This window comes from Gambusia affinis, linkage group LG01 (genome assembly GCF_019740435.1).
Source record: "Gambusia affinis linkage group LG01, SWU_Gaff_1.0, whole genome shotgun sequence".
Lineage (NCBI taxonomy): Eukaryota > Metazoa > Chordata > Actinopteri > Cyprinodontiformes > Poeciliidae > Gambusia > Gambusia affinis.
In genome coordinates, this window is record NC_057868.1 from 15,899,575 (window position 1) to 15,926,154 (window position 26,580).

General features: G+C 40.4%; 3 protein-coding genes across 7 annotated transcripts; 1 reads left to right on the forward strand and 2 right to left on the reverse strand.

The window, feature by feature from the left end:
• Positions 1-449: 449 nt before the first annotated feature.
• Positions 450-8,783, reverse strand: LOC122822415 (targeting protein for Xklp2-like). 4 transcript variants are annotated; one of them, XM_044101274.1, is made up of 16 exons: positions 8,663-8,783; positions 8,228-8,363; positions 6,350-6,469; positions 6,133-6,244; positions 5,965-6,027; positions 5,175-5,284; positions 4,955-5,103; positions 4,551-4,722; positions 3,455-3,593; positions 3,125-3,344; positions 2,934-3,029; positions 2,685-2,858; positions 2,458-2,604; positions 2,264-2,375; positions 1,176-1,342; positions 450-810 (listed from the first exon to the last, which is right to left on the reverse strand). In XM_044101274.1, exons 2-16 carry the CDS (start codon positions 8,337-8,339, stop codon positions 703-705), a joined length of 2,001 nt encoding a protein of 666 aa, XP_043957209.1. In that variant the 5' UTR covers positions 8,340-8,363; positions 8,663-8,783; the 3' UTR covers positions 450-702. The 4 variants fall into 4 exon arrangements, with proteins under 4 accessions (XP_043957209.1, XP_043957038.1, XP_043957123.1 ...); XM_044101103.1 differs by having other exon boundaries at positions 8,228-8,358; positions 8,663-8,706; XM_044101188.1 differs by having other exon boundaries at positions 8,228-8,397; positions 8,663-8,696.
• Positions 8,784-12,145: 3,362 nt separating this feature from the next.
• On the forward strand, positions 12,146-19,129 carry LOC122822611 (rho-related GTP-binding protein RhoA-C). 2 transcript variants are annotated; one of them, XM_044101488.1, is made up of 5 exons: positions 12,146-12,233; positions 13,440-13,595; positions 15,925-16,045; positions 16,122-16,252; positions 17,700-19,129. In XM_044101488.1, exons 2-5 carry the CDS (start codon positions 13,440-13,442, stop codon positions 17,871-17,873), a joined length of 582 nt encoding a protein of 193 aa, XP_043957423.1. In that variant the 5' UTR covers positions 12,146-12,233; the 3' UTR covers positions 17,874-19,129. The 2 variants fall into 2 exon arrangements, with proteins under 2 accessions (XP_043957423.1, XP_043957474.1); XM_044101539.1 differs by lacking the exon at positions 12,146-12,233 and adding an exon at positions 12,362-12,487.
• Positions 19,130-21,144: 2,015 nt separating this feature from the next.
• LOC122822745 (nudix hydrolase 20, chloroplastic-like) lies at positions 21,145-25,838 on the reverse strand. The gene is made up of 8 exons (XM_044101665.1): positions 25,729-25,838; positions 25,418-25,659; positions 24,169-24,232; positions 23,965-24,095; positions 23,358-23,476; positions 22,267-22,399; positions 22,100-22,196; positions 21,145-22,022 (listed from the first exon to the last, which is right to left on the reverse strand). Exons 1-8 carry the CDS (start codon positions 25,817-25,819, stop codon positions 21,976-21,978), a joined length of 924 nt encoding a protein of 307 aa, XP_043957600.1. The 5' UTR covers positions 25,820-25,838; the 3' UTR covers positions 21,145-21,975.
• Positions 25,839-26,580: the final 742 nt, after the last annotated feature.

The following is a 26,580-nucleotide window of genomic DNA, read 5'->3' on the forward strand; positions in this document are numbered from 1 at the left end:
CAGACTCCAATTTTTAAATAAAATACAACTTGTTTAGCAGATGCACGCTGTATGACTGTTAAAGGCTCAGGTTTGTTGCTGGACAGAAACATTTTTTGATGCTAAACTGCATCTGCACTGTTTGTTTTGAGCCTGAGGAGAGTAAAGGCTGAATTATAGTCACAGGTTTAGTGCATAGTCATTTTCATATTTGTTGTAAGCCACGCAAGAACAGCAACGTTGAAATGGAACACCAAATAATTTTTTTTTGTGGGCTCTAGTGTCCCTTATATGAAGGTAGGCTGACAGGAAAGGGGGAAGGAGAGAGGGGAAGACATGCGGCAAATGTCATCAAGTCCGGGAATTGAACCCACGACGGTCACGTCGAGGACTCAAGACCTCCAAACACGGGTCGCCCCACCAAATCATTTTTGCCAGTTTTGTATTCTGGATTTAGTGACAAGCTAGGATTTCGAATAAAGGTTTTATTACATAAATGTACTACATGTGGAAGTTTACATGTCAAAAACCTAAAAAAAAAATAAAATAAAAAATAAAAAAATTTACCAAGAAACTCACTAGAAATTCAAGATATGAGAGAAAGGTTAGCAGAGATCAAGTAGAACTATAAACAAAAGCGGTTTTCAGCCACCTCATTGCAACAGTTAAAAACTGAAAACATATTTGCAAAAGATGCTGCCATAAAAGAGATCTTGCTTCTTGTTACCGGAAGCGTTTGGAGAAGTTTGGAGACTCTGGCATTGTGAGAGGAACGTCGCTCTTCTTCACGGCGACAGGTTTATAGTGTCTGATGGGCTGAGCTTTGTGGACCTGAAGGCAGGAGGAAATGTCACATGGTAAAGTGGTTCTAAGGCAAATTTAATCAATGCTTCCCACAGTTAGAAATGGATCAATTTGTAGCATGACAGAGATCTCTCCTAATGGTGGAGTCAACATATTACATTTCTGATGTGCATACTTGTTTTAACTCCAGCTTCTGGAGTCGAGAGCGAATCAACTGGAGCCCAGTTTGTAAATGTTAGTGAAAGTCTTAAGAATTTCCCAGTTTGAGTCAACATACAGCTAGATGCGTCACAAAATATGCCCCTCCACCCCGGAAAGGTACAAAATGATTGGATTCCTAAAGCCCCAGACCCAAGTCAGGCAGCCGCAGAGCAACCCAGGCAGGAGCTCACCTGTTCTTGCCGCAGCCTGGCAATCTCCTCCCGCTCTCTCTGCTCTTCCTCCAGCCTCTGCTCTGCCTCCATCCGCGCCCTCAGCATCTCCTTTTCACTGATCAGATGCTCGTACTCCTGCCACTCTTGGGCTCTGCGCTCTGTGGCCAACTGGAAGGGCTCCACCACTGCGGAAGAATCAAAAGTCTTCTCAGAAGGTGCCCAGAATTATGACGGCGAGTCAACAGAAATGGAGAGTGGCGCCACTGAAGACTGCTTCAGCATCATTAACAAGGCTGGAACAGCCTTCAGGACACATGAGCAGGGTTCCTACACAGTCCTCCACTCATAATACAGATCACTAACATTAAAGTCAATGTGTGATGTAGTAAATAGTGAGAAAAAAAAAAAAAAACACAAATAAACTTCTTTAGAAAATCCAAGAAAAAGCAAGTCTGGACAGTCAAATTTTGCAGACTCAGTTTGACTTTAGTTTTCTATGTCAGGGCAGTAATAGAAAACCAGATGTAAAGACGCTCTTTGCGATGCCATCAGACAGTTTCCCATAGTTTTTTATGTGAATAGCCGGCATGTTGTGACTTAAAAGTCACAACTGGGGTAGTCAGAGTTGCTCCCACTTTACCAGGTTGAAGTCTTATTTTTAGAGGGTGTTCCAACTTCCAGCAGAATGTCCCAGTTTCCTACTAAAATAACGTTTTAGTCAGCATTGTGGATTCTGCAATGATTTACAAATACAAAGTTTCCTCAAATCTTCATTTTGGTCTGTGTTTGAGGGTCCAGTGCTTTAGAGTCTGAGAAATAATCTGACAATATGCCACATGTCCTGGCGCCATGTTTAATGATGCATGTAGATGAAAACTTCTGAAACAGATCCCGTGTGCACAATATTTTAAATGATGTGGTGGAGACACTCAGACACAGCTGTGTGTGAACAAGGACTCAGAACATGATTGTTCTTGGTCATTTTCTACAGAACCTGGTAGTTTAGCAATACGACCTCTTGTAGGCAGTAAAGTAATGCCACATCAGTAGCTGAACTACAAGCCTGAGTCATCATCGTTTCACTACAGGCTTGTTTCTTAACTTACCCACTGATGTCCGGTTCTCCTTCTTGGGTCTAAACGGTTCTTTCTGAGTGACTGTGTTGGGCCTGGCTTTGAACGTAGCCGCCTCCTCCTGCTGCTTCTGCTCCTCCTTCACCTGCAGGACACAGGACAGTCAGTCGGCTAGAAGACTCTGCCACGAGTCCCAGGCACAGTCAGCCGTAGGCGGCCTGTCCTACCATCTGCTCCCACTGCCTGAGCCTGCCTGCTCCTCGCTCGTCGATCTGGAGCCTGAAGGGTTCGGGCTTGGTGGGCTCCAGCTTCTTCTTCTCAGGGAGGACCACTGTGTTGAAGTCTGGCAGTGGCTGGGCCTTGAAGTGCGGCACCTGGAACCAGTGCAGCCACACCATGAGCTATATGGACTCTGTAGAGTGACATTTCCAGTTCTGGATTAACGAAACCCCACCTCTTCGTTTTGCAACTCTGCCAGTCTCTTCTCCTTAAGAGCCTGTCTCTCCTTGTCCCTCTGCTCGAATGAGAAGGGACACACCTCCACCTGGTGGCTCTCAGGGAGCTGCGGCTGGAACGGAACCCCAAAGTGGGGGACGGAGACGGCTTTTGCTGGTGAGGGTGGCTTTACCTGAACACAACAACAAGGTCACCAAACTTAAGCGACAGAGTAACAGGTGGCCCAGAAAAGGCAGCCCTTCCTTACCTCCTCAACCTTGCGCTCCATACGGACTCTCTTCTTCAGGGCAAATGCTGGAGACTCTGGTATAGTTGGACCTGCTACCTTCTTCTCAGGTAAGCCCTGCCCACAGGAGAATGTCTGCTTTATAGACGCTTATAATGGTTTGAAGTTCTCCAGATAAGATTGTTCCAGATGAACCCTCTGGAGGGACTCACCACAACACCATCCAGGACCTTCTTGGGCAGGGGGTTTGCTTTGAAACTGTGAGGCTTCTCCCCGTCCTGCGACTTCTTGTTCAACTGTCTCTCCTGAAGTCGTTTCTCGATCTCCAGCTCAAATCCTTCAGGTACCGTGGGCTCCTTCGCTGCTGGCTTCCTCAGCTCCTCAGGGCCTTCCAAAATCTTCTTGTTCAGCTCCAGGGGTTTGATTTTATACCTGAACACACACACACACACAAAACTTCCTTACATGAACTTGTGGGAGGAGTTTGACGCCTGACAGAACTTCCAGCTCTAATGATGAGCTCTTTAGAGACGGGTTCTTACTTCTGAAGTTTCTCCAGCTCTTCTGCCTCCAGCTCTGCACTGCTCTTCACAGAAGGTTGACGGCTTCTCTGTCGGGTCATCAGCTGGGGGGAGTGAGGCTGGGTGAGGTGCAGGTGCTGTCCCTTCAGTGGAGACGGCCCTGAAACAAGTCCAAGAGAGACTTAACACCCAAGAATGACCATATCTCCATCTAGAGTTGGTTGATATGGTGGAAAGATTTATTGCAGTACAAAGGTTTCATGTCAGCTGACAATTAGTTTTTGGCTTTGCACATCTGAATTACTGCCAAACTGATGTGACCTTTCCCGTTTTAACAGTTTCCTCTCAAACACCTGTTCTCCCTCCTCTTCTTTCACACCACAATGTTTTTATTTTGAAACAGTTAAGGGGCACACTGGTGAAGTCTGAAAATGCTGCTGTATACGTTACTCAACATGTTGCTAGGTAACCAACGAGTGAGTGACGCCACCCACCTTGCCAAGATGGTTGAGCAACTAACCCCATTCCTCTGCCTACACCACCAAAATCCCATGTGGTTCTGGTTCAGTATTACTGAATATTCTACATGATTTAATATCCACTGATATTGATCGCATGTTTATTGCGATCTATATTGCTAAATTGATGGAGAAAGGGCTGGACAATAAATCAATGAGACTAGGATTAATATTTCTATTAGTATTTTGCTTTGACCTTCTGGCTTGCAGCGAAACAGTTCCAAGTTCAAATCCTAGCCCGTTTCTGAAGATATTTTCTGTCATTTGTAATTTCTTTTAAGGAAAAGAAAAGCATGAAAAATCAGAAATCTGACTTGGTACCAAAACAAAAACAAAACTGATTTTATATCCAGTCATATCACCCAGGACTACTCTTGTCTGAACCATCATCCATTTCCTTTTAAAAAGATCCCAAGCTCAAAACGTGAACCACTAATGACTCTTTAGACGATTGCTCCAGTGTTGGCATGGAAACAGGTTCCATCTACAACAATATTGGAGAACAGTGAGTGAGGAGCAGGTTTCTAACCAACACAAAAACATCAGAAACATCTCAGCTCCAAGCTTCAGACTAGAGACACAGCCTGAACTTGCTTCACCTCTCTCTTGGGTCCTGCGGCTGCGCAGGTGGTAGCGGGTGGGGGTCCTCTTCTGGAACTGCTCTACCATCTGAGCCATGGAAACGTAGACACCAGGCCCGTCCTTACAGTTCTTGTGACCTGCTGACAGGTTGAACGGTTTGGGCACCGTGGCTCCTTTCCTCGCCTTGGCCTTTAAAAAGAACATAAACAACTCAGCTGAAGTGTGTCATCAGTTTGTACCCCTAATACATCCGATTAACGACTTCAATCGAAGAACAATCTCAGGTGATAAGCCGACAGGTCTGGACTACTGCCCTTCAACTTCTGATAACTTGGATGTCTTGCTTCAGAACAGGAAGATGTGCCATTACTGGCAGATGTGTATGCGTTGATTGTGTGTGTGTGTGTGAAGGGTCACTCACAGGTGAGGAGGGCTGTCGCAGCTGACTGATGAAATCCACCTCCTTCTGCAGGGCATTTGATGAAGCGGAGGCTTTAATGCGGGACTCCGTGTTGAAGCGGAAGTCTTTAGGCTTAGTCACAGACATCAACACCTTCTTTGGTGGTGGATCTGAAAAGAGAGGCCGTTGAAATTTCTCAAACACTTGTTGTCCGTTGCAGCATAGAGTCGTCTTCACTCACTGCCAGCCAGAGCAGCTTTGTAGCTGGCCTCGTTTTTCCTGCGATGCAGAGCAACTTCCCTCTGCAGGCTCCTGATGCGTTCCAACTCCAGCTCTTCAGAGCTGCTCAGCCTGTGTGGACAAAGTCAATGCAGCTGACAGAAACCAACTCTTACATATTCAGCCTGTAATTTAAAGGGTCAGTATTGTGAGTTTTCCAGGCACATAGTGCCATTTATAGCCCAATCAAGTAACTGTTAACTTCGGTTTTTATAAAAATGCTGTATTTATCAAATAGGACTTCAAAGAAATGTAATATAGTGCCTTGAAATTCGGGCCTCCGTCTCTTTAAAAACTCCTGTTCTTTCTAAATAAACTGACTTCAGACGGTCATCACATTGCTCTTCTATTAAGTCACGTGCAAAACATAATTGGCATTCTTCTCAGTTGCACTGATCTTAGCAGGATATAGTTTGTGTAATGCAGTAGATGCACCGTTCCACCAGGTGTTTGTTAATTGCTGCCACTAGTCTAGAAGAGCGGAGTGGGAGGGCTGCTCTGTGAGGCAGAATATTGGAAACTGTAGATCAGAGGAGGAACTATGTTACAAAGGCAGCGATAGGTTCATCCAGACATTTTCCACAGCTGAGAGGTTCCAATGGAGATTAAAGGATTTCTCAAGAATACATGAAAGAGTCAAAGAAACTAAGAATAATAAAACATACCAAGACAAAAAAAATAAAGGTTCGTTGGTAAATTGAGATGTTTTTCTTTCTTTTAGGAAAGTGTAATAATTTCAGGTGTTTGCTTACCCTTTTGGTTTCTTTAATGGAGGAGCAGCCGCATTGCAGCTCGCCTCTTTACGTTTTGAAATCCTGAAATATAATGCAGGTCACAGTTTAGATCTTTAACGTTATATGTAACACACACACACACAACACACAACAATCCTTTACCAACAGTTCCTGAACAAACTGTACCTGCGAGGCTGTGCATGGTGTTCTTTGACAGGCTCTCTCTTCGCCTGGCCTGATTTTTTGGCCTCCTTGGAGCCGATCATGTTTGATGAGACACATTTAGCTTGGCTTTGACCTGAAACAAAGCGATCACTCAATAAGTTTCCATTCAACCTAAAGAGATCTTTTATTCCTACTGATACAATTCTAATCTTGTTGACAAGCGTACAGAAGCACTGACCAGATTCCACATCTTTCTCAACTTTATCCCCATGAGCTCCAGAATGATCAGCCTCCATCAACCGCTGGTCTGGTCTTGCAGGGGTGATGAGTTGAGGAAATGCTTCGTCAGCATGTTTGTCTGTTCAGGACAGTCCAAAGAGTGTTACAATGAAGTGGAGTCCAGATTCGTAAAACCTCTCTCTCTCACACACACACACACACACACACACACACACACACACACTTGCATAAAGACAAGTATTAGCCACAGCTTTTACTTCACCTCACTGTGTAGTGGGGAGGATTCTGCTAATTGGGGCTCCAACAATTAATCAGATTGAACATAAATGATGAAAATCATCAATAATTTAGAAATCAATTAGTTATTAACTAGAAAATACAAACTAAATAAAATACAACCATTTTCTGAAAGAACATACTCCGCAGTAATTAAGCCAAAACTATGCCAAAAGACATTTAGTATTTAATCAGAAAAATAAAATACAAAACAAAAAAAAAAAACCTCACTCTAAATTCTACCCAGGAATACTTGTGTGGCAGTTTTATCTTCACTTAGTTCAAATTCTGTAAAACTCGCCCACCTTGTGCTGTCCAGTTATCAGTTGTTAAACATAATCACAAGCTCAGTCCAACACAGTATTTCATGTTGAGCAGAAACGGTTTATTTAAGCATTTAGCTGTAGCTGCATCCTTTGCAACAAACGATCAACAATATGCTAGAGAGGAATGCTATGGGATTGAATGTAGGAAATAAGATGCTTATTTTCTTATTTAGAAAAGGGAATGAGTTGTTAATTTGTATTTTTGTTGATGTTTTTTTAAATGAATCCTTCATTTATACAGAAAAATCTCTTGAGACTCATTGTCTAATTTACGAGACATCTGTTACATCAGTAATAACATAAAAACAACACAATCTACTTAACTCTAAAAATCATCATACCTTCATAAAAAGGTTTGCACTGATACAAATGCTTGCAGACATAAACAGGCTTAAGTGTTTAAATAAAATCTGCAGAATGTAGCCATTTTTTTTAGCTGACTAATCGACAGAAGAGACAAAATTCTCCATTGTTAAAATAATTATTAGCAAGAACAATTATAAGAAAATGGGAACAAGTTATCTCTGCAACATATAGAAGAGGTTTAGAACCACTGAAAAAAGATTTTTTACAAAAAAGTTAAATTAAACATGTTCTTCAGGAAAGTTGGTTAATATGCTTTAAGGTCAGATTGTTTTTCCCCCTGTGGCTCTAATCCAAAAGACAGACAACTTAAATTGAATATTATTTCCCCCCCCCAAGTTCTCCTAAACAGAAGGAGTCACTGAAAAAGGTAGTATGGCTGCTGGGGAGAAAAATAAGCCAGGCCTAACAAAACCCCCTCCCCCTTATCAGCTCTAAAGCCATCAGATCTCCACAACACCACATGCACTCAAAATGATCAGCTTTGGTATATATACACCATTCTGCTGACAGATGACAGATCTTGCACAACATTAGAGTTAGAATGTTTAGCATTTTAAATTGTTGTTTGTCTACGAATTTTGAATATCTTTTCACCTATTTTGAATCCGTCCACTTATCTAGCAGATGTGTTTGGATGTTCAAGACAATCATCACGTTTCTGAAAACCTTCCGTCTGCATAAGAAAGTTATATCCCATTTAAAGAAGTACATACATACATATATAACCCACAAAACTGTAGGTGTTTTGTTTTATTTTGTCTTTTAAAATGTTTAGCAACTCCACCGCGTATTTCAGTTCAAACAGGAAGTGGCAAATTATAGAAACAACGCAACAAAAGGGCTTCCGAACGTAAACAGACAGCTAAATTAGAATCGATGCTGGATTCGGGAGTTTCGTAGACACTTACCAAACCAATGGTCGTCGGATTCTGCGTCTAAAAGCTCCTTGAAGTCCACAACATGAGTCGGGGCGTCAAAGTCGTAGAGCCCAGAAGTCTCCCCAGAGTCTGTGTCGGCCATAATCGCGTCTCTCCAAGAGCTACTCTAAAACAGATCCATTTAATAGCTCTTCGTTAGCCTTAATGGAAAATTATTAGACCGAGTTAATAAAAAACGATAAACAACTTTACATGTACAGCCTCTCTCCCCTCCCCCGGTTACCAAAACATGTTAGCAAAAAAAAAACCCCAGAACGTAACACGTCCTCAATATTCAAAAAAATAGAACTCAAAGTACCGCCTAATTGTAACTGGACCACTGGAGCAAGCGTCAAACTGGCAAGAATATCCCAAAACAATATAAAGAGAACTTATTTACTGTCAAAAACAGTCCGAAGAACTCACCGTATTGCTCTATTCCCCAGTATCACAGTGTTAAAACGCAACCGTCGGACTGAGATGTTAACGTTTAAAAAGACCGGTCCATTTCGAACCAGCCAATGTCTGTCAGCGTAAGTCATCGACTCGACTCTCATTGGTTTATACAAAAAACGTATTACGTAGCGAATTCTACGCACAAAACGTCACAGGTCCAGCCAATTTTCACTGAATTACTATAAACATGTTTTCTCAATAAGCAAAGAATAAAAACAAAACTGCCATCTAGAGCCTTTGGATCATAATTTAAACAATGATTTATTTTGCTGTAAAAGTGACTACATTTTCTCAGACAACTTACAAATTTAAATAACTTCATGCAACTGATCATCCATTACTTTCTTACTATCATGCACCGCAGAAGAAATTGCAAAAATGTTCATTTTAATTTCTTCTAAGGTAAGAATTACTATCACTTTTACTGTTAAACTGATTAGAAGCTCCACAAGTTTGCTAAACTTTATAAGTTCTCCTAAAATGCTATATAGACATGAAACCACTGATTTGTCTAGCAAAATATGTTTGAAATTAAGTAGTCTGACAAACAATACTTAATATTGTTGCTATTTTCATTTAGTTGTTTTAGTGGTACAGCAGTACAAACTGAGGGAATGTGGAAAAGTCAATGTCCTTCAGATAGAATAGAATAGAATAGAATAGAATAGAATAGAATAGAATAGAATAGAATAGAATAGAATAGAATAGAATATATCCACTAATGTCACATAGGAAATAGTAGCAAGTTTAAAATAAATGGAAGTATGCAAATTCATCCATGCATCCTTTTTACAGCCCAGCAGGATCACACCCCTGCTCCGATGTCCAGCGGTCACTGGGTCAGGGCTACACCCTGCAGGTCACCAGTACAACCATGAACACACAAATACTCACACCTAATGTGAAATGAGGGGGAAGCCAGAAGTTCCTGGAGAGAACCCACACATACAAAGGAAAAAACATGTGAATGCAGAAAGACCCCAAACTCCAGGCCACGTTGCAGCCCGTATGCAAATTCATACAAGAGTAAAAAGTAAAAGAAAATGAATAAGAGTACAGCAAATATAGGAAAAATATAACTGTAAAGTTATTAAAGAAGAAACAGCCTACTCAGACCAAACAAAATTTAAAATAATATATAAGACGTGTATATGGCCAGGATGGAGAACCAGATTGTGTATTGAAACGAAAGCCAAGCATCGGGGTTGGTATGCCACAACAATGTCTCAATAACATGTCATGTACAATCAATTACGGCTTGACAACAGCGTTTCATGCTGTTCACAAGTCAGTCTCTGCTTGATTAATACTGACCGCTACAAGAGATCTTTCCTGCCAACAATCATCCTTATCTACAGTAACTCTGAAGAATTTGGATTAAACATTTAGTTTCTCTTTGGGGTCAGAAAAGTATTTTTGAATTTAAATTTGAAGGGCAGCTTGCAGGTCATTAAGTTCTGGGGTACAAAGTTACAAGCCTCCAAACAGCAACTCAGCTGATCCCAGAGGCTTTCTAAGGGATTTGGGTCTGGAGAAATTGTGGACCCCTTCATTTGAGGTACCCCCAGACTACAAGTGCCAAACCCTAATGAGGCGATCTTATTGAGCTGGAAAGATTCTAGTCCATGAAATTGAAATTAAGCTTGTGTTGTTAACGCAGGGGCACAATGGCAGGGTCAGTGATATCATTCAGGTAGTGTGGGATTGACACTAACACCTGCCCATATGGTTACACTGCGACCACTAAAGGATCATCTTTCTCTCCAACAATGACTGATGCTCTCCTTGATGTCTCCAACATTGTTGGTAGCCGTCATTCCTGCTCAACACACAACACAACACTGAGGCCCACTGGTCCCCTGTCGAGCATAAATGCTTGGTTAAAACAGTTAAAGTATTTCACCATAAGGGAGTTTTAACAGACCGGTAAATCTTGCATGGCTGATTAGTGCATCATGCAAGATGATGATGATCGTGTGTGGGGGTGTGCTCAAGTACAAGTTTCAGTTTGTCTAGGACTCAGACAATGATGATGTAAACAGGTTGGTTTGACGTGGCACTTGGATACCTCTGATCTCCTTTAAATGCTCCTGACGTTGCCTGCCGTTTATCATCCAGCTTTGTAAGCTACAGCTCGCAATGAAACCCTGAAGATGATGACTGCATTTAGCCAAAGAAAATCCACTACTATGCCTTTTGGTAACTCTTCCATTTTCTCTGTGTCTCTGTTGCAACCTGCTGATGACACTTTGTGACATTCTGAGCTCAGAGGCCACTTCCGTCTGAGAACATCCTGTCTGCAGCCTCTCAATGTTGAGCTTCTGTTAATCAGTTGTTAGGTGTTGTCTTTGTCTCGTTGTGTCAAAATGTGAACAGCATGATGAGGACTGTCTTAACACCAATTCTGATTGAACCAGGACATTCATGGGCGATTCATAGTTCAAACACGTTGTTGTTAACCTCCTTGTTAAAGAACAAGATGAGCAAAAAAAGTGCCAACACACTGAACAGTTGGACATGTGCAATAAAAAAGTATAGAGAGAGTAACTTTAAATTCACTTTTAGAGGCTATTGTGCATTTTAGGTTCATCCCAAAATTGACCCCAAAAGCCAAATAACTAACATTTTGTACATATAATACACAATCATAATATATAACAATAATATAAATATAATGTAATAATTGTTCTGTTAGGAATAAAATTATTCTGGTAAACGGACCTGGGTTGTGCACAGAAGGGAAAATGGATGTACTACAACAGTTCTCATGGTTTTCAGTTTAACTTAAATAACCATGGCACTTTTCATCTTTATAATAGTCTGAATGAAGGATTGAGAAAGATAAATACAAAAGTAAATGTCCTAAAGATTTCACTTTGAGCTTTTGTATTGTGAGTGGATCCTAAAAGCAACTTCACATGGGGCCACACAAGTCTGAGGTTCATCAACTTTTACTTGAACTTGTAAAGTAAAATTAACGCAAATCAGATTAATGGAAAGCTATTCATGTATCACTGGCTTGGATTTCTTATCACGGGACTAGGAATCAACCAAGAGAGCTACACAAAAAACTCAGAAATATGAATTAAATCTTGGTGAGGTTCAGTTGAAACTGAATTCTATTGTACACAATCAAGCTGCGTTTACATTCGGAATAAATCCCGTAATTCAACAAAGTCTGTGCACATTTTTTGCATCCCAATACAATTAAAATAAAAACAGTGATTTACCAACTCAGTACAGCAACTTTAATAGTTTTTGTTGTTCTCAAACAGTAAAAAAACCCAAAACCCATCCTGTATTAGTAGGCAGGTGGAAATACTGGCGAGCGAAAATAGAATAGGATAAAGTAAAACAAAATAAAGTTTTGTTAGCTTACGGAAAACTTGATGATCAGAATCCATGTCTCTGGATGGTCAGTCTACCTATCAGTCTAGATTTCTCTCTGTCCCATTGGGTGGAAGACTCAATTGTAGGCGGGGAACTTGATGACGCATCACCGGGGCGGGACCATTGTGTCTAACAGGAAAACTACAGAAAGGCAAGTATCTCTCCTAAAACCATCGAACTTCTCATAATTTATTAACCAGAAACGCTCTTTACTCGGGCGCTTTGTACACCAGAACAGCAGCTAGACTCGGAAGCGTTTAAATGAGTTTGTTTTCACTTCAGGAAAAGGCCGGCTGCTGCCGAACAACTACCCAAAGTTAACAGGCTAACAGTTAGCTCCTGGTGATTGCCTGACACTTCCGTAAAGAACACAGAAATAGTGTTGAACGTCATAGTCGCATTCAGGTCGGATTGAACTTTTTTCAATTAAAATTCCAGCTGTCTTTCACTATAGAAACAAAGACGACCGCAGCAATCTGCAGCGTTTTCTGTTGCGCCAAATGACTTCACCGGTTCAAAACATTATTCAGTATCTATGTAATACACTGCAGCTCAGTTCATTCCGGAGAACATCTTGTGTTTTCATGAACAGGGAAACTGCCACTGAACTGAGCCCGTTTTAAGTTAAGAAAAAAAAAATCAGATTTTTAGAACTATGTTCAGAACCGTCATCATGATTTACTTTGGAAGAAACAAATTAAAATAGTATTTTTTTTTTTTTTTATCGTTGGTTACATGTATTTGCAATTCTACTGTTCAAATAATAATAGTTGTACAACATAAGTACAAACAATATGACTTTAAATGAAGATTTCTAATTGAGTTTTCCTACTTCAAAATCACTTCTGTGCAAAAGTCTTCATCTCAATTTCTGTAATAATATGTTGTTAACAAGAATGGGAAAAAAAATCCCCCGATAACGACTGACATTCTGGCTGTGCACAATATTGGAAAGACTCCGAACTACAACCCACAATAGCAAAAATCAAAAGCTATTTTTTAGTCGCGGATCAGTCAGTTGGAGCACAAACGGTAGCTCCAGACATGTTCAAATATTTTAGACACACTGCTGATATCTGCAAATGATAATCCAAATGAGTGGGAGCTGAAAATTATATTTCAGTGGGCAGAATTATTGAAGATTTGAAGAATAAATAAACATCTGACTGCTTATATACTAGATATATAACAACAAGACAATTTCTGTACACTTTATGTTAAGACAAAATGATTTGCTAATCATCTGATTCATTTTCTATATTTGTAATACACACAATCTGTCTTGTACATTCCCACTTTGCTGTAAACCATCCTGAGCTTGGTAATCTCAATCACGTTTGTCTTGTTGTCTTACCAGATGGCTGCGATCAGAAAGAAACTGGTGATAGTGGGTGATGGAGCCTGTGGGAAGACATGTCTGCTCATAGTGTTCAGCAAAGATCAGTTCCCTGAGGTCTACGTTCCCACCGTGTTTGAGAACTACGTGGCAGACATTGAGGTGGACGGTAAACAGGTGAGCTGACGATTTGATAAAGTGTGACGGTGTTCATATAGTTTCAATTTAAAAGATGCTTGATTTCTCCCAAAGAGAAATGAAATGGTATTGCTCATAACATTCATGTTTCTGCAAGGGGGGTGCTGTAGTTGTTTGTCCTTTCTTGTAGACGACTTCATTGTTGCATCCAGTCTGTTGTCCAGGTTAACACTCAGGGATTTATGTGTCAACACAAAGCATAAATACCTTCATTATTTTCAGCACCTTCATTATGTGGGATCGTTGGGTTTGTCCGGACTTCCATCCAGCCGATCCTCCTTGTTTTTGAAGCCTGTGATCTTCGTCCCTGACCACACATCTGTGATATCGTTTTGTTGGACCTGGTTCTTCCTGTACGCCTCTTTACTGGCTCTAATCTTGAGTGAAACTTGAGCATGCCCCTCAGTAATTCCGTTTCCCTCCCTGAAGGCTCTTCTTTTTTCCCTGCTTAGCAGTTCTGTTACACAGCCAGCCACGTCATTGATGTCCTGTCCATGTGGTTGGCTCCATGCATCCCCATCTATAACGTCAAAACAACCCAACTTGGCTTCTTCTTCAGCTTCCTGCGACCGTCTTCTCACTGCATCACGTCTTCATTACAGATTGCTTCTGAACAAGGGGTTTATATTCTGAGCAGGCATCAAGATTGTGAGCTAATTTGCCAAGAGGAGGTCTTGTTGTGGGGATGCATGAATCCATGACATTTGCATAAAACCAATCCAGCATTTTGTTTTCTCTAGAGCAGCTAGCAAACCGTTGAGCCATTGGAAGTGTAGCAGAGAGTGAGACATGGTTTAAATCATCAGCTTTAGCCACAAACATATTGAGATGTTTTGTACAAGCTTGAAAGCATGTAAGCTGATGACATCACATGAAGTGTTGGTAGTTGCCAAAGTTACATGGGTAAACTCGCTTAGCAAGTAATATGGATGAAACCTTACTAATTAAAGCTTAATATCTGGGCTGCAGAGACGACTCTTCACAGGATCCTGTCCTGGATTACACAATCTGTGGTCTCTGCTAATTCACCTCCTTTGCTTTTGCCACTCCTCTTTAAATCTCTGTCTGCCTCGATGGTCAGAGAACTGTTGGAGTCTTGGATATGATCCTATAGCTGTGACTCAGTGAAACGTATAATAGCACATATCCGGCATACTGGCTGGATCCTTGTTAGCGATTGGAGTCCATCCAATTTGTTTGCCAAAGATTCTACATTCCCTATTTTAATGGATGGAAGAGATGGTTTGAGCTTCCTCCATCTATCCATCGTCTCCCCATTTGTCAACTCGTCTGCATTTGAGGTATTATTTGAAATGTCTATCAGCTGCTTCCAGTTGTAAAACACCTTGTTGCAATGACTACACATCACAAATGTCATAACAGTAAAAAAAAAAAAAAAAAATTCTGCAAAATCTGTCCAGCGGCACAGTATCCAACACGAGAGGAAGAAAAGCCAGAAAAGGAAGAATTTGATTTTAAAATAGAAATATCGGAGCGAAAGTAACTGAGTTACTCCAACTCCATGTTGGAAAAATGATTTACGATTTATGCAGGATAAACTTCTATCAAACAACTGGTTCAACCCTCCATTAATCACAAACATTTCCAAATAAGTTGATGATTAAATTCATTCAGAAATATCCATATGCTGATAAAGTTTCCACTCAAGTAGTAATAGTCCAGTTGAGTTTGACCAGTTACCAGTCCAAGAATCAACAGACTGAATCAGTCGTTAGCAGGTTTAGATCAGTGTTCCACCTGCCTGACATGTTTTAGGTGTTTCCTCTTTGCCACACACCTGGATTGAATCTGTGGGTGATTAACAGCCTTCTGCAGTTCTGGCTGCAGAAGAGATCATGGAATAGAGGCACATGTAATAAAAAAAAGTTATTCCAAATGATTTAAAGCCCACCTGCATCAGCCAGCCCTAAACTTCTTTGTCCACCACATGCTCTCCCAGACCAAACAGTCGACCCCGCCCTACTTTTAAAATCTCTAGTCCCATGAAATCTTGCATGCTCAGCAGTCAAGTAATCTGTGTTAGACTCAGGTAATTGACATATACCTCAGATCAGAAGAAACACTGGAAGGTCATGCTGAAGATACGGAGGATCTCTGTTCTCTCATCACAAGGTGTAGATATCATCCAGGTCCCAGACAGTAAGTATGATTTAAAAGGGTTTAAAGAGGCATGCTTCTTAATTTAATTAACCAGTGTCTGTCTTTGAACCCAAGGCTTGGACTAATTTTTGTGAAATGTACGACAAAGCTTTATTAAGACAGCTGTGTGTTTGTTGTGTTGTCGCAGGTGGAGCTGGCTCTGTGGGACACTGCGGGTCAGGAGGATTACGACCGTCTCAGACCTCTCTCATATCCAGACACAGACGTCATCCTCATGTGCTTCTCCATCGACAGCCCCGACAGCTTAGGTATGACTTCTCACTCGTTTGTTTCCTGGGTTTCTCCACTCCAAGTAAATCGCAATTCTCCTTGCTCCTCACGTAGAGAATATTCCCGAGAAATGGACTCCAGAGGTGAAGCATTTCTGTCCCAATGTGCCCATAATCCTGGTGGGAAACAAAAAAGACCTGCGAAACGATGACCACACCCGCAGAGAGCTGGCCAAGATGAAGCAGGTCGGTGAAGTGTTCAGTTCATAAAGGTTCTGCTTGTCCAAATTTCAGATATGTTCTACTCAATGGGAACGGTTCAAAGGTCACATTTCCATTCAATCGAAGCACAGCAACAAATACATTTCACACGATGTGTCATGGATTATTGAAGTCATTTCATACAAAAGACAATAATGCCACATGAACAGAGAAGAGCAAAATCGTGACACTACACACACACACACACACAGTGCAGAGTTGAAATGTGGAGTCAAGGTTCTTAGAGCTACACTGTGTGCTTGCCAGGTGAAGAATACACCACTGGAAAGTAGGGAGAAACCAGACAAATGTCTAAAAATCGTAGCTCCACAACTCTCTGAATCAGATGAACAGCATTTAAAATGTGTGTGGCCTGGTATCAGAAAGCTTGGCCTCAGTCACAGGTCACAGGTCACAGGTCATGGGTATTCCAACAGGGTAACACCAAAAACACACAGCTAGAAACAACTAAGAACAGATGAGACCAAAAACGTTGGATTATTCTGAACTATCCGTCTATGAGCCCTGATGTAAATCCGGTTGAACTTCTGTCAAAGAAGCCGAACATGCCGTCTTCAGGCCCGAGACAGCTGAAGCAGTTTGCCCATGAGGAGTGGGCCAGAGTACATGTGGACGGGCGCACAAGTCTCACTGGAAGTAGTAGAAGTTGTTTGATTGCAAAGATTGCCTCAAAACATTGAAAAAGAACATATCAAACTCCAGGTACCATCGTCTTTGTCCAAGCTGGTTTCATTAGCTACCTTTTTTTATTAGTTTCTTGTTTTGAAATCATTCTATTTATTTTGTTGGTTAATTTGCATTACATTATAATTTATTATTGTCTACAATTTTAAGGTATTCCAATGCCATTTTGAGCCTTTGCTTCATTTCGTTCACCCATGTCTCTATGTGCCGAGGCTGTACATCTTTTAGTAGGCCTTAGCTTTTCTAATGCCTAAAGGTTTCCAGGTCAGAATTAGGGTGTTTAATAAACAAACATGGCTCTAAGTGTGTCTTCACACGCCTCTCGCTAAGAGGAGAAACGACTCTTGGTATTTTAACCAAGGCAAAAAAAGAAAACCTCCAACTGCTAACATCTGACGCCTCTCGATTTCTCTTTATGTTTCATGACGGTAGAAGTTGCGCTCAAGTTGCTTTCTTCAGAGGTTTTTATGTTGTTTCCTTCAGTGGTTCTTGTCACAAAGCAGGGGTGCAAAATGCTTTTCAAAGTGGCTGGTTCGTTTGACAGTGCAGTGTGAAAGTGAACCGCACCAGCTGTGTGAAAACACCCTAAAAATAGTTCCAAAAATACTAATTCAAACCCACGTTTGGATTAGTACACTGGCAGCTGCAGCATACCAAGTAACTTATTACTCTTTTTACTTTGACTGAATCAGGTTTTGTTTTTCTTCTTGCTGTTTTGTCCAATCAGGAACCGGTGAAGACGGAGGAGGGCAGGGACATGTCAAACCGGATCAATGCCTCTGGTTACCTGGAGTGCTCAGCCAAGACAAAAGATGGCGTGAGGGATGTTTTTGAGATGGCCACCAGAGCGGCGCTGCAGGCCAAGAAAAGAGGCAGGAAGAGTGGCTGTGTTCTGCTATAGAGAATCCATTGCAGAGTCCACGGTGGGAAGGGAAAGGCCGAGCATTCCTCTCCTCTGTCACCAGAGCAGGCAGACTTAATTTGCTCTAACTGAGATGAGTCAAAAATATGTCGATGTCAGCCAAAGGGAAAAATTAACCAAGATTTAAAAAAAAAAAAAAAGAAGACAAAAGAAAGGGAGAATTATGAACGTAAGGCTATATGTTTAGCTATAAATTCACCATAAATATAAAAGAATATATAAAAGAATACAGAAAAGGGAACATCTCAGATTGTTTCCGTTTCTAATTTTGTTTGGCTTTTTTTTTTTTTTTTTTTTTTAAAGTATCTCATTATGACATAAAGCATCTATTAAGTAGGTCACCATAATACTCCCACCTGTTCTGAATGGGTTTATTTCGTATTCTCTGGGTTTCTTTATTTGGGCCTGAATTTCTGTTTTATAAAACTGTATTTGCTGGCTTGCGTTTGGGCTTCAACACATAACCATGTTAATTCAGTTATTTGAAATGATCTCGGCTTCACAGTCAGAAAATTCTGTTTTTATTCCTGTAGACTGCAGAGTATTAAATGATCTTTTTGTCGGGTTTTTTTTTTAATTTTTGTTCCAGGGCTGTGTAAACACACAGCTCTGTTAGTTCAACTGTTTTTACAAAATGTTGTGTTTAGTGCAGAATCACATTCAGCTGGACTTTACAGATTGCCCCCAGACATCATGCAAGCCTGTATTTCTCAAAGTCAATTATAAACCCCCAAATACTCCAAATGAAAGTCACACACATATATGTAACTTTTAGTTATTACTGAGATATTTCTATGTGTATATTTTCTGGAAAAGGAGAAATAATTCTAGATAAATGTATCAAATCTAGTAAGCACATACTCCGAACTGTGTAGTGACAGCTTTTGGATACTCCGCTTCTTTTTCTGTATTTAAAGACGTCTAAAAATGGCGAATATCATCTAACTCGTGTATTAACCTGTTTATTTTGCTTGAGAACTAAATTGAATGGAATATTAAAGTGTGAGGAGCAGTTTTAAGATGGGCTGGAGAGGCAGATCTCTCCATTCTCTCTGGTCTCCTCACATGTAGTCTCGGTGCTTTCTGTAAAATCTGTCTCCACAGTCAGCCGTCACGCTCTGCAGCAGCCGGGCTGTTTTTCAAAGCGCTTTAGTTGTTACCTTTGTAGGCTTTTCATTTGCGACAGAACGACTTTGACTTTGACAAACCCGGAAACGGGCAAACAAACAAACAAACAAAAAGAAAAACGTCAGTGTTTCTCAGGATGGTGTTGCGCTGATGTGACTCCTGCTCTTCAGTGACAGATTCTACTGAATTGCTGAACCTCATCTACTTTGTCGTTCTCCTATTATTTAAAATTGACCTTTTTATTTTTCAGCTTAACGTGTTTCCTGTCTGCAAGCTAACTCGCCTCCTCTTGGGTTTTCTGTTACTTTATGTGATATTCTACTGGCTTACCTTGTACTTTGCACAAATATTAAACATTAGGTCAGTGTTGTGTACACTCTGGAAACCTTCTGAAATGCACACAGCTCCTGAAGGATTTGTAAGACAGTTTGTTCCTTTATACACAAAACCTTTCTTGAAACTTCTGCAGATTTTAATGTATTTTAAAGGAAATAAAGTCAACAGAGAAAGGCACTGCGGTTCGTTCTCGTTTGATTTGTCAACAAGATGATTTCAAGTGAAGTGTTTCACAGTCAAAGATGTTAATGTTTTCTAAAACGGTAACAGAGCTCTCTCATAAAAACGGATCTAGAAGTGGGAAAGCAGATGAAGTGATCTGGTTATTTCCAGTTCCTGTCTTCCAGTGATTTAAGTGAAGACCACATTATTCGTTTACATCCGAACATGACAAACTGGCAGAAAAACAAAGACTTGAAAAGAAGTACAAATGTGAGGTAAAATATTTGTTCTGTGGATGTTTTCCACCCATTTGTTCCTGTGCCATACAGAATATCCATGTTTAGAGGAGGCAACAGGTTTCATCCAGTTTTGAAGTAGAGAATGAAAGTGACATGGTTGCCTTTACATACATACACATAGATTTATACTTTAAATTTATGTCATATTGATAAAAATCGGTTATCAGCCCCAATTTTCATGTTTGTGCATCCCTATTTAATAGGTTATCAAATAATTGTTGATAAGCAGCTCATTGCAATACAAAGTTTCCCCCATTAAACTAGCTAAGCCTGGTGATGGGGCGTCTGGGGCAGTTCACCAGCAGGCTGACATGTTTCTGTATTTAAAAAATTCTGTATTGACAGGAAATGTGAAGCTGTACCTGGTTATACGTTACTGGAAGTCCTTGTTGACTATAATTATCACACATCTATAGAGTCTTAAAAGCAGCAAACCAAAAATACAAGTAAAATATGAATCTTTTCCGCTTCTGTTAAATCCCAACTAAGCAGTCAGCCAGTGGTCTAAATGTAATGCTGGTCACATTTATAGCTGAACTCGGCAGCTGCTTACGGTCCTCCAGATCTTCAGGGCACCTGTAAATGCTAACATTTTAACATTTAATAGATCTAGAATTTAGCAATTGTTTATTGAGAATTACAAAGTTGTTAAATTTTACTTCATGGTTTCAGAATAGACAAATTAAAATATTTTAAATTCCTTAACATTTAAAATTTTAAGGAGCTAGCAACGTGAGGTGATTAAGGACGGTTCTCAAGCCACGAGGCTCTTTATACTGAAATTTCCCACACTCCTGGAAGGCCTCGAAGGACCAAAACAGACTTTTTGGTCCCAAGGTGAGGAACCGCTTTGGGTGGCTGCCCAAGTCGCCCGTATCAGAAACCGCCACGGTCTTCAGATGAATCTTCCTTCCACTATTTAAAGGAACCCCACAGGCATTATAGTTTACTGCCAAGAAGAATTATTCCAACAATCCCTGCCTCAGTGAAGGTGAGCCAACAGTTTATCTCCGATGTTTGCGTTTATTAATGTCTGATAGTCACAAACTAATCTCTCATTTAAGGTCAATTAATGCTAATGGCGTGTCCACATACGCCTGCCAAAATAAGCAATAAGTCAATCATTTCTGTACATGCTTGTTTAGTTTGATTAATCTTTAAAGAGATTCTAGGTGCCCTTAAATATTATTGAAAAGCTGCCATTTTGACAAACGCAGGAAACATTTGACAAAACTCCTGTCTGAGCATAATTATTAATATGCTTTGAAGGTCAATTAATAGTCCATTTAATTTATTTTTATTATTGAGTTTATTTATTTTGGATACTTAAAATGTCTTCCAGTTCCAGTGTTTTATGTTCTTTTAAAACTAAAGTTTATTGATCTTTGAGATCTTTGCGCTTGCATTATTTATCCATTATTATTCTGAAAATGGTCTCAAAACGACAGTATTTATCACAATCATTTCTAAGACAATTAATCATCCAACACAATTAGTTATTGTGACGGGCCTGTCTTTGGAAACATTTCATCATCCATTTCCAGTGTTAAAAACAGAGAACATGACACAAATTGAGAAAAAAAAACAACAATTGGCTTTTAAACAGCTGGAACAAAAAAACCAAAACAAAACAAACAAAAAACAGGAGGTCATTTCATTCAGATAATGTTAAACATTTATGATTTACAGTAACTTCAGAAGGCTGTGTTAAAAGAAGGATGAGTCATTTCAGAGATGAGGAGCGCTTTAAGAGATCACAGGTTGAGGAGGAGAAAGGAGAGCTGGGTGAAGTCTGGTCGATAGGAGATCTTCCTCAGGTTAAGTTCTGCTCCTACTCATTCCACCTTTAATTCCTCGTCATACAGATTTGGAAAAATCCCTTAATAATGAGCAAAATCTCAACTTCACGGCTTTGATCCATTATGTAAACATCTCTGAGGACTGAGATTATCCAGTAAAATTCTTACTAGAACCCATCTGATATCTTCTCTCTGTACGAAAGACTTCCAAGAGTTGAGGTAGACCGGATCCATCCCAGTTCTGACGCCCAGTCTGCTGTTATCAAGTGACCAACTCCCCTAAATACTCGACTCCGAGTTACTGGACTCCAAGATGGCCTCTGCATTTACAGAGGACGTGAAAACTGCATTTTTGGTCTACAGTGTTTGATGGAGTCCCGTTACAAATTCCTGATAGTACGGTTCTGAAATGAGAAGCATCGTCATGTGTCAAATACGTGGCTGATTTCATTTACCGCAGCGGCGGCCATTAGCCACAAACCTGTGTCCGGCTCGATGAGCGAGTGTCGAATGAGAAAGTCCAGGATGACCATGGCAGAGTTGGGCTTGAAGTCATCAGAGGCCAGCAGTTCCTTCACCTGAAACAAGACAAAGTGAGCTGAAGAGGGTCTGGGAACTCTGGGAATGCTGGTAAATTAAAGACCTGACCTTCTCTATGGGCAGCAGGTAGAAATCCTGAACTTCTCCATCTCCTACGCGGGGCACAAAGTCCAGGGGAAGTTCTAAATCGAAGACAAACTGGCTCTCTGGGAAGACCCCCTCTTCATCCTCATAGGTGTAGCTGCCAGAGGCATTCCAGTAAGTAAAGAAGGAGATTTTAAATGTCTGGGAACCTTCATGAAAGTAAGCTACTTGAAAGATAAAAAATGGAGAAATCCTGGCAGGAATACAGGATGTGTTTCTCAATGCTATGTTGTAATCAAATTGACCATCAGGAGTTTTAATCGAGTCAATAAATTCAGCTCTATTCAGGTTTTGAACAAGTAAACAGGCAAACATGTATTCCTCTCAGAAAGCCCCGGGCAAGACAGGGCAGGGCAAGGTTGCCTGCTGCACATCGGTCTGTCTGTGTGTCTGTGAGGACTGCAGTGTAAAGCACTTTGAGTGGTCAGTGTAACAGGAAACTAGGGCTGCACTGACTGCAGTCTTCTAGCCGATCACCAATCGTTAAAAAGACCTCACCTGCCAATTTGTATTTTGGCCTATGCAGATTGTTTTGTCGTAAAAGTCACTAAATATAGTGACCAAGTTGGCAAAAATGGGGTCACTGGTTCATTCACGCATGTGCAGATGTGACCTGAGGTGACCTGATGTGACCTCTGTCAATCAGCCCCTCCCACTGCCGAGCAGAAGGGACAGCGGCTGATCGTCAGACATTTGTAGAAGTGAATAACATCAGTTTTTTGCGTTTTGGCCAATCATCAATCACCCAAAATGAAGGAAATCTGAACCCATGTATCAGTGCACCCTTTAATTTTTCTTCAGATGAAAGGTTTTAAACCCTTTTTGTGTGGATGTGTGCAAATTAGAAAACTCAAAAGCAACAAACAGGAAAAGTCAAAAGTCAGTGAAATCTTACAGGACTCTTTAGTTGTTATTGGGGAAATCAGTCAAAGGGATGATGGCATGAACTCATAACTCCTCCAGTTTACTGCCAATAATCAGTAATGATCCAACATGTAGACATAGCTACTCCTTTAACAATTGTTTTCTGGGATTATTTGGAGAATAAAACTCACCTTACAGTCGATACTGGAGACGCCTTCGCAGCGATGTCTGCTGGGATACAAGCTTCCTCCTCACACTCTTTGATCAGAGTGTGTTTGATTCCAACATCAGCAGCCAGACCACCAGCCGCCTGGGGAAAGACAGGAAGAGACTACTCAGTAGAGATCGAGTGCTCTAACTTTAGAGGAAGACCGCTTTTCAATGAGATTCTAAAGTCTCTTTATCCCTATGTCAGATCTTAGTCAGTAAAATATTTACATTGTGAGTCTGTGGCTGGTTAGAAATATTTTCCAGTAGTCGGTACAGAAATGTTGAGTTTAGGTTGGGATAAAAAAAGCTTTCCCAAATTTGATCTACTTATTTTTTCCAAGACAAAAGAATCAAGGCCATAACTGTCACTATTATAAATCCTCCCATTTTCAAAGTTTGGGTCTGGATTTAACGTTAGGACTTAGTTATTATTCTTTAATATTACTTAAATATCGACAAAAGCTTGGATCCAGTCATATTACCTTTACTGCATAGATATCTGACTTGTATATCAACATTTGTTGAAAAAGGTGTTTTTTTTTCCAGTTCACAGTATTGATTGCTGTTTAAGCCTCCTTCTGCACCCACCATGTTGTCCAGCCGTCCAGGAAACGTCTGCTTGGTGACGGACCGTCGGGCTAGCCACATGCTAATCTCCCCGCTGCCATTCACAGTGTATCCATTAATATGAACTCCGTACCTTTTAACACCAAAAATACCTGCAGGACAAGAGCGCAGTCAGTTCAGGCAGCAGCAGCAGCCGGGTCCAAACCTCGGTCTGCTGAAACGTACTTGTTGCTGCTCTTTCCATCCACATCAGCGGCACGTCGCAGAATCTCTGTTTCACGCTGTACCTCTGAAAAATATTACCGCTTTAGAGTTGATTATGTGATTAGATGAATCAAACTAAGACTTTTCTGTTTAAGGTCAGATAGGATGAGTCAGTGTTTTTGCTAAACGCCAAGATTATACGATGAGTTTGTGTCCTAAAAATAAAGGTGTTGGTGTGAAAATATGTGCATCAACGCCAGAACTTGAAGCAAAACAAAACAAAACAAAAAACCCAGAAAAGATGCTAGTGGAATAAGTGAAATAAGTCCTGTACTGACATAGACTAAACGGGCTCTCATAGAGGACGAAGCTATTAGTTCAAAATCAACAGAAAAGCCATAATGCAATTCCTCAATATAATACACTGGGGTTCCCCCCCCGTGTATTATAAGCCTGGCGGGCCACCAGGCTTAGCATTGCTTATTTATTTAAGTGTTTTTTAAATGTTTGCATTTTTTTAGACTTTATAGTTGGTGTTCAGGTATTAATCTTACAATCTTTCAATAATACATAATTATCAATTGATATTAAACTGAAAAATACGACAGGCTGCTGGATGAATGACTGCCCTAGCACCCCAAACACCCGGCTTAGCAAGTTTTCTGGAGGAAACCTTGTACACACAGCAACAAAGACTCTCCATTTTTGAAGATATTACCTTTTTAGATTAACCTTAAATTTAAGTATTTGGCCACAGAGGCTTTCAAGCCTGAGAATACCATCCATTTGGGGCTGGCAGCATCATATTTTGCTGCAGGAAGAAATGGAGCACTTCATAAAACAGGTGGCATCAAGCAAACTATCAGAACCAAAATGTTTGACCAAAGTCATTCAGTTTAAAAAGCAATTCTACTAAATGCAGAGGAAGTATATGCAGACTTACCTATTTAAAGATAGCTTCAAAAATATCTCACATTATTTTAATAATATGCAAATAAAAATTGTACGGGCAATTCTATCTGACCTAAAACGAGAAATGTTTACTCTGATTTAACATTTAACCGTGTGGGGAATAAAATAGGTTATATGGTTATGTAAATTTCTGGACATTTGGGTTTTTTATATTTTAGACAGGTGAAAGTCATCACAGAGCACATCCTTTCCACGTGTAGATATAACTGAGATTTATTCCAGTTTAATGTAGTCATATTGGTGATTAGAAAGTCCTCACGTGCTACTGCAATAATAATCAAGGTGTGTGAAGTCTGACCTCATCCCTCCATCCTCTGAGGCAGGTCAGAGAGCTCTCCTGTCTGAGGGCCTCTAAAACATCGTTCACCGCCTCTGACCTCTTCTCGTAGCAGTCGAGGCTGGGACAGAGGGAAACAGCGCCCCTTTGTGGCGGAAGGAACACATCAGTGTGTGGCGTGAGCAGCGAGACTACATGGGGAGGAATCCAGCCAACCTGCGCTCCGTCTATCTCAAACCTGAGGCAGCTGGACCTACTGGAACCTGCGAACACAGCTTTTTAAAAACTGCCCCGTGTCGAAGAAGTGAATGTGTGGCGCTTTACTTGAATACCTGCTGAATAAAAGTTGTTCATTCGTCGGAGGAGCTGCAGTATTCTTTCGGACCAGGCGCTGGAAGCCATATTAAACACAAACGTCAACATGTGTTACGTCAACAGTCAGCTGTGCAGTGCGCATGCGCATATGTGTCGGAGAAGTACGCATGATCTTCTTCTTTTTCTTATAGCGATTGGCAAGCAACGTATCAGATGGATTCCATTACCGCCATCTAGCGAAGTGGAGTCTAGGCCGGGTTGCTACGTATATATTACCCCACCCAATAATAATAATAATAATAATAATAATAATAATAATAATAATAATAATAATAATAATAATAATAATAATGATAATTAATTCTATACCCTTTTTATCAATTTCGTTTTCTTAAGGTAAAGAACAAAAATATTGATAAGTAGAAATTTTGTTCAAAATATCTTGTATATTTAACTATGTTATTTTCTTGTAGTTACATATTACCTTCCCTTCTCTCAACTGAATATTTGGAACAGAACAAGAAATCTTTTACTGTCTCTTCTTGAAAACAAAAATCACATTCCTCTGTTGGATGTTTTCCCATTTTAAATAAAGCACTATTTAACCCTGTATGACCAAAACATAATCTGGATATTATGGTTTCCTACTTTCTATTTCACCCTGTTCTCTTCATTACACCAACTTCTCCTTGAATACTGTAAAGCTGCCAGCCAGTTTTATCTTCTTCCCACTGTTTCTGCCATCTTTCCTCAACTTTTTGTTTAATAACTGATTTGATTTATTCTTTACTGAATAATACTAATATATCAAAAAAACTATCTATTTTTTGTTGCTTGTTTTTCCGTATTTGTCTGCCAACTCATATAAT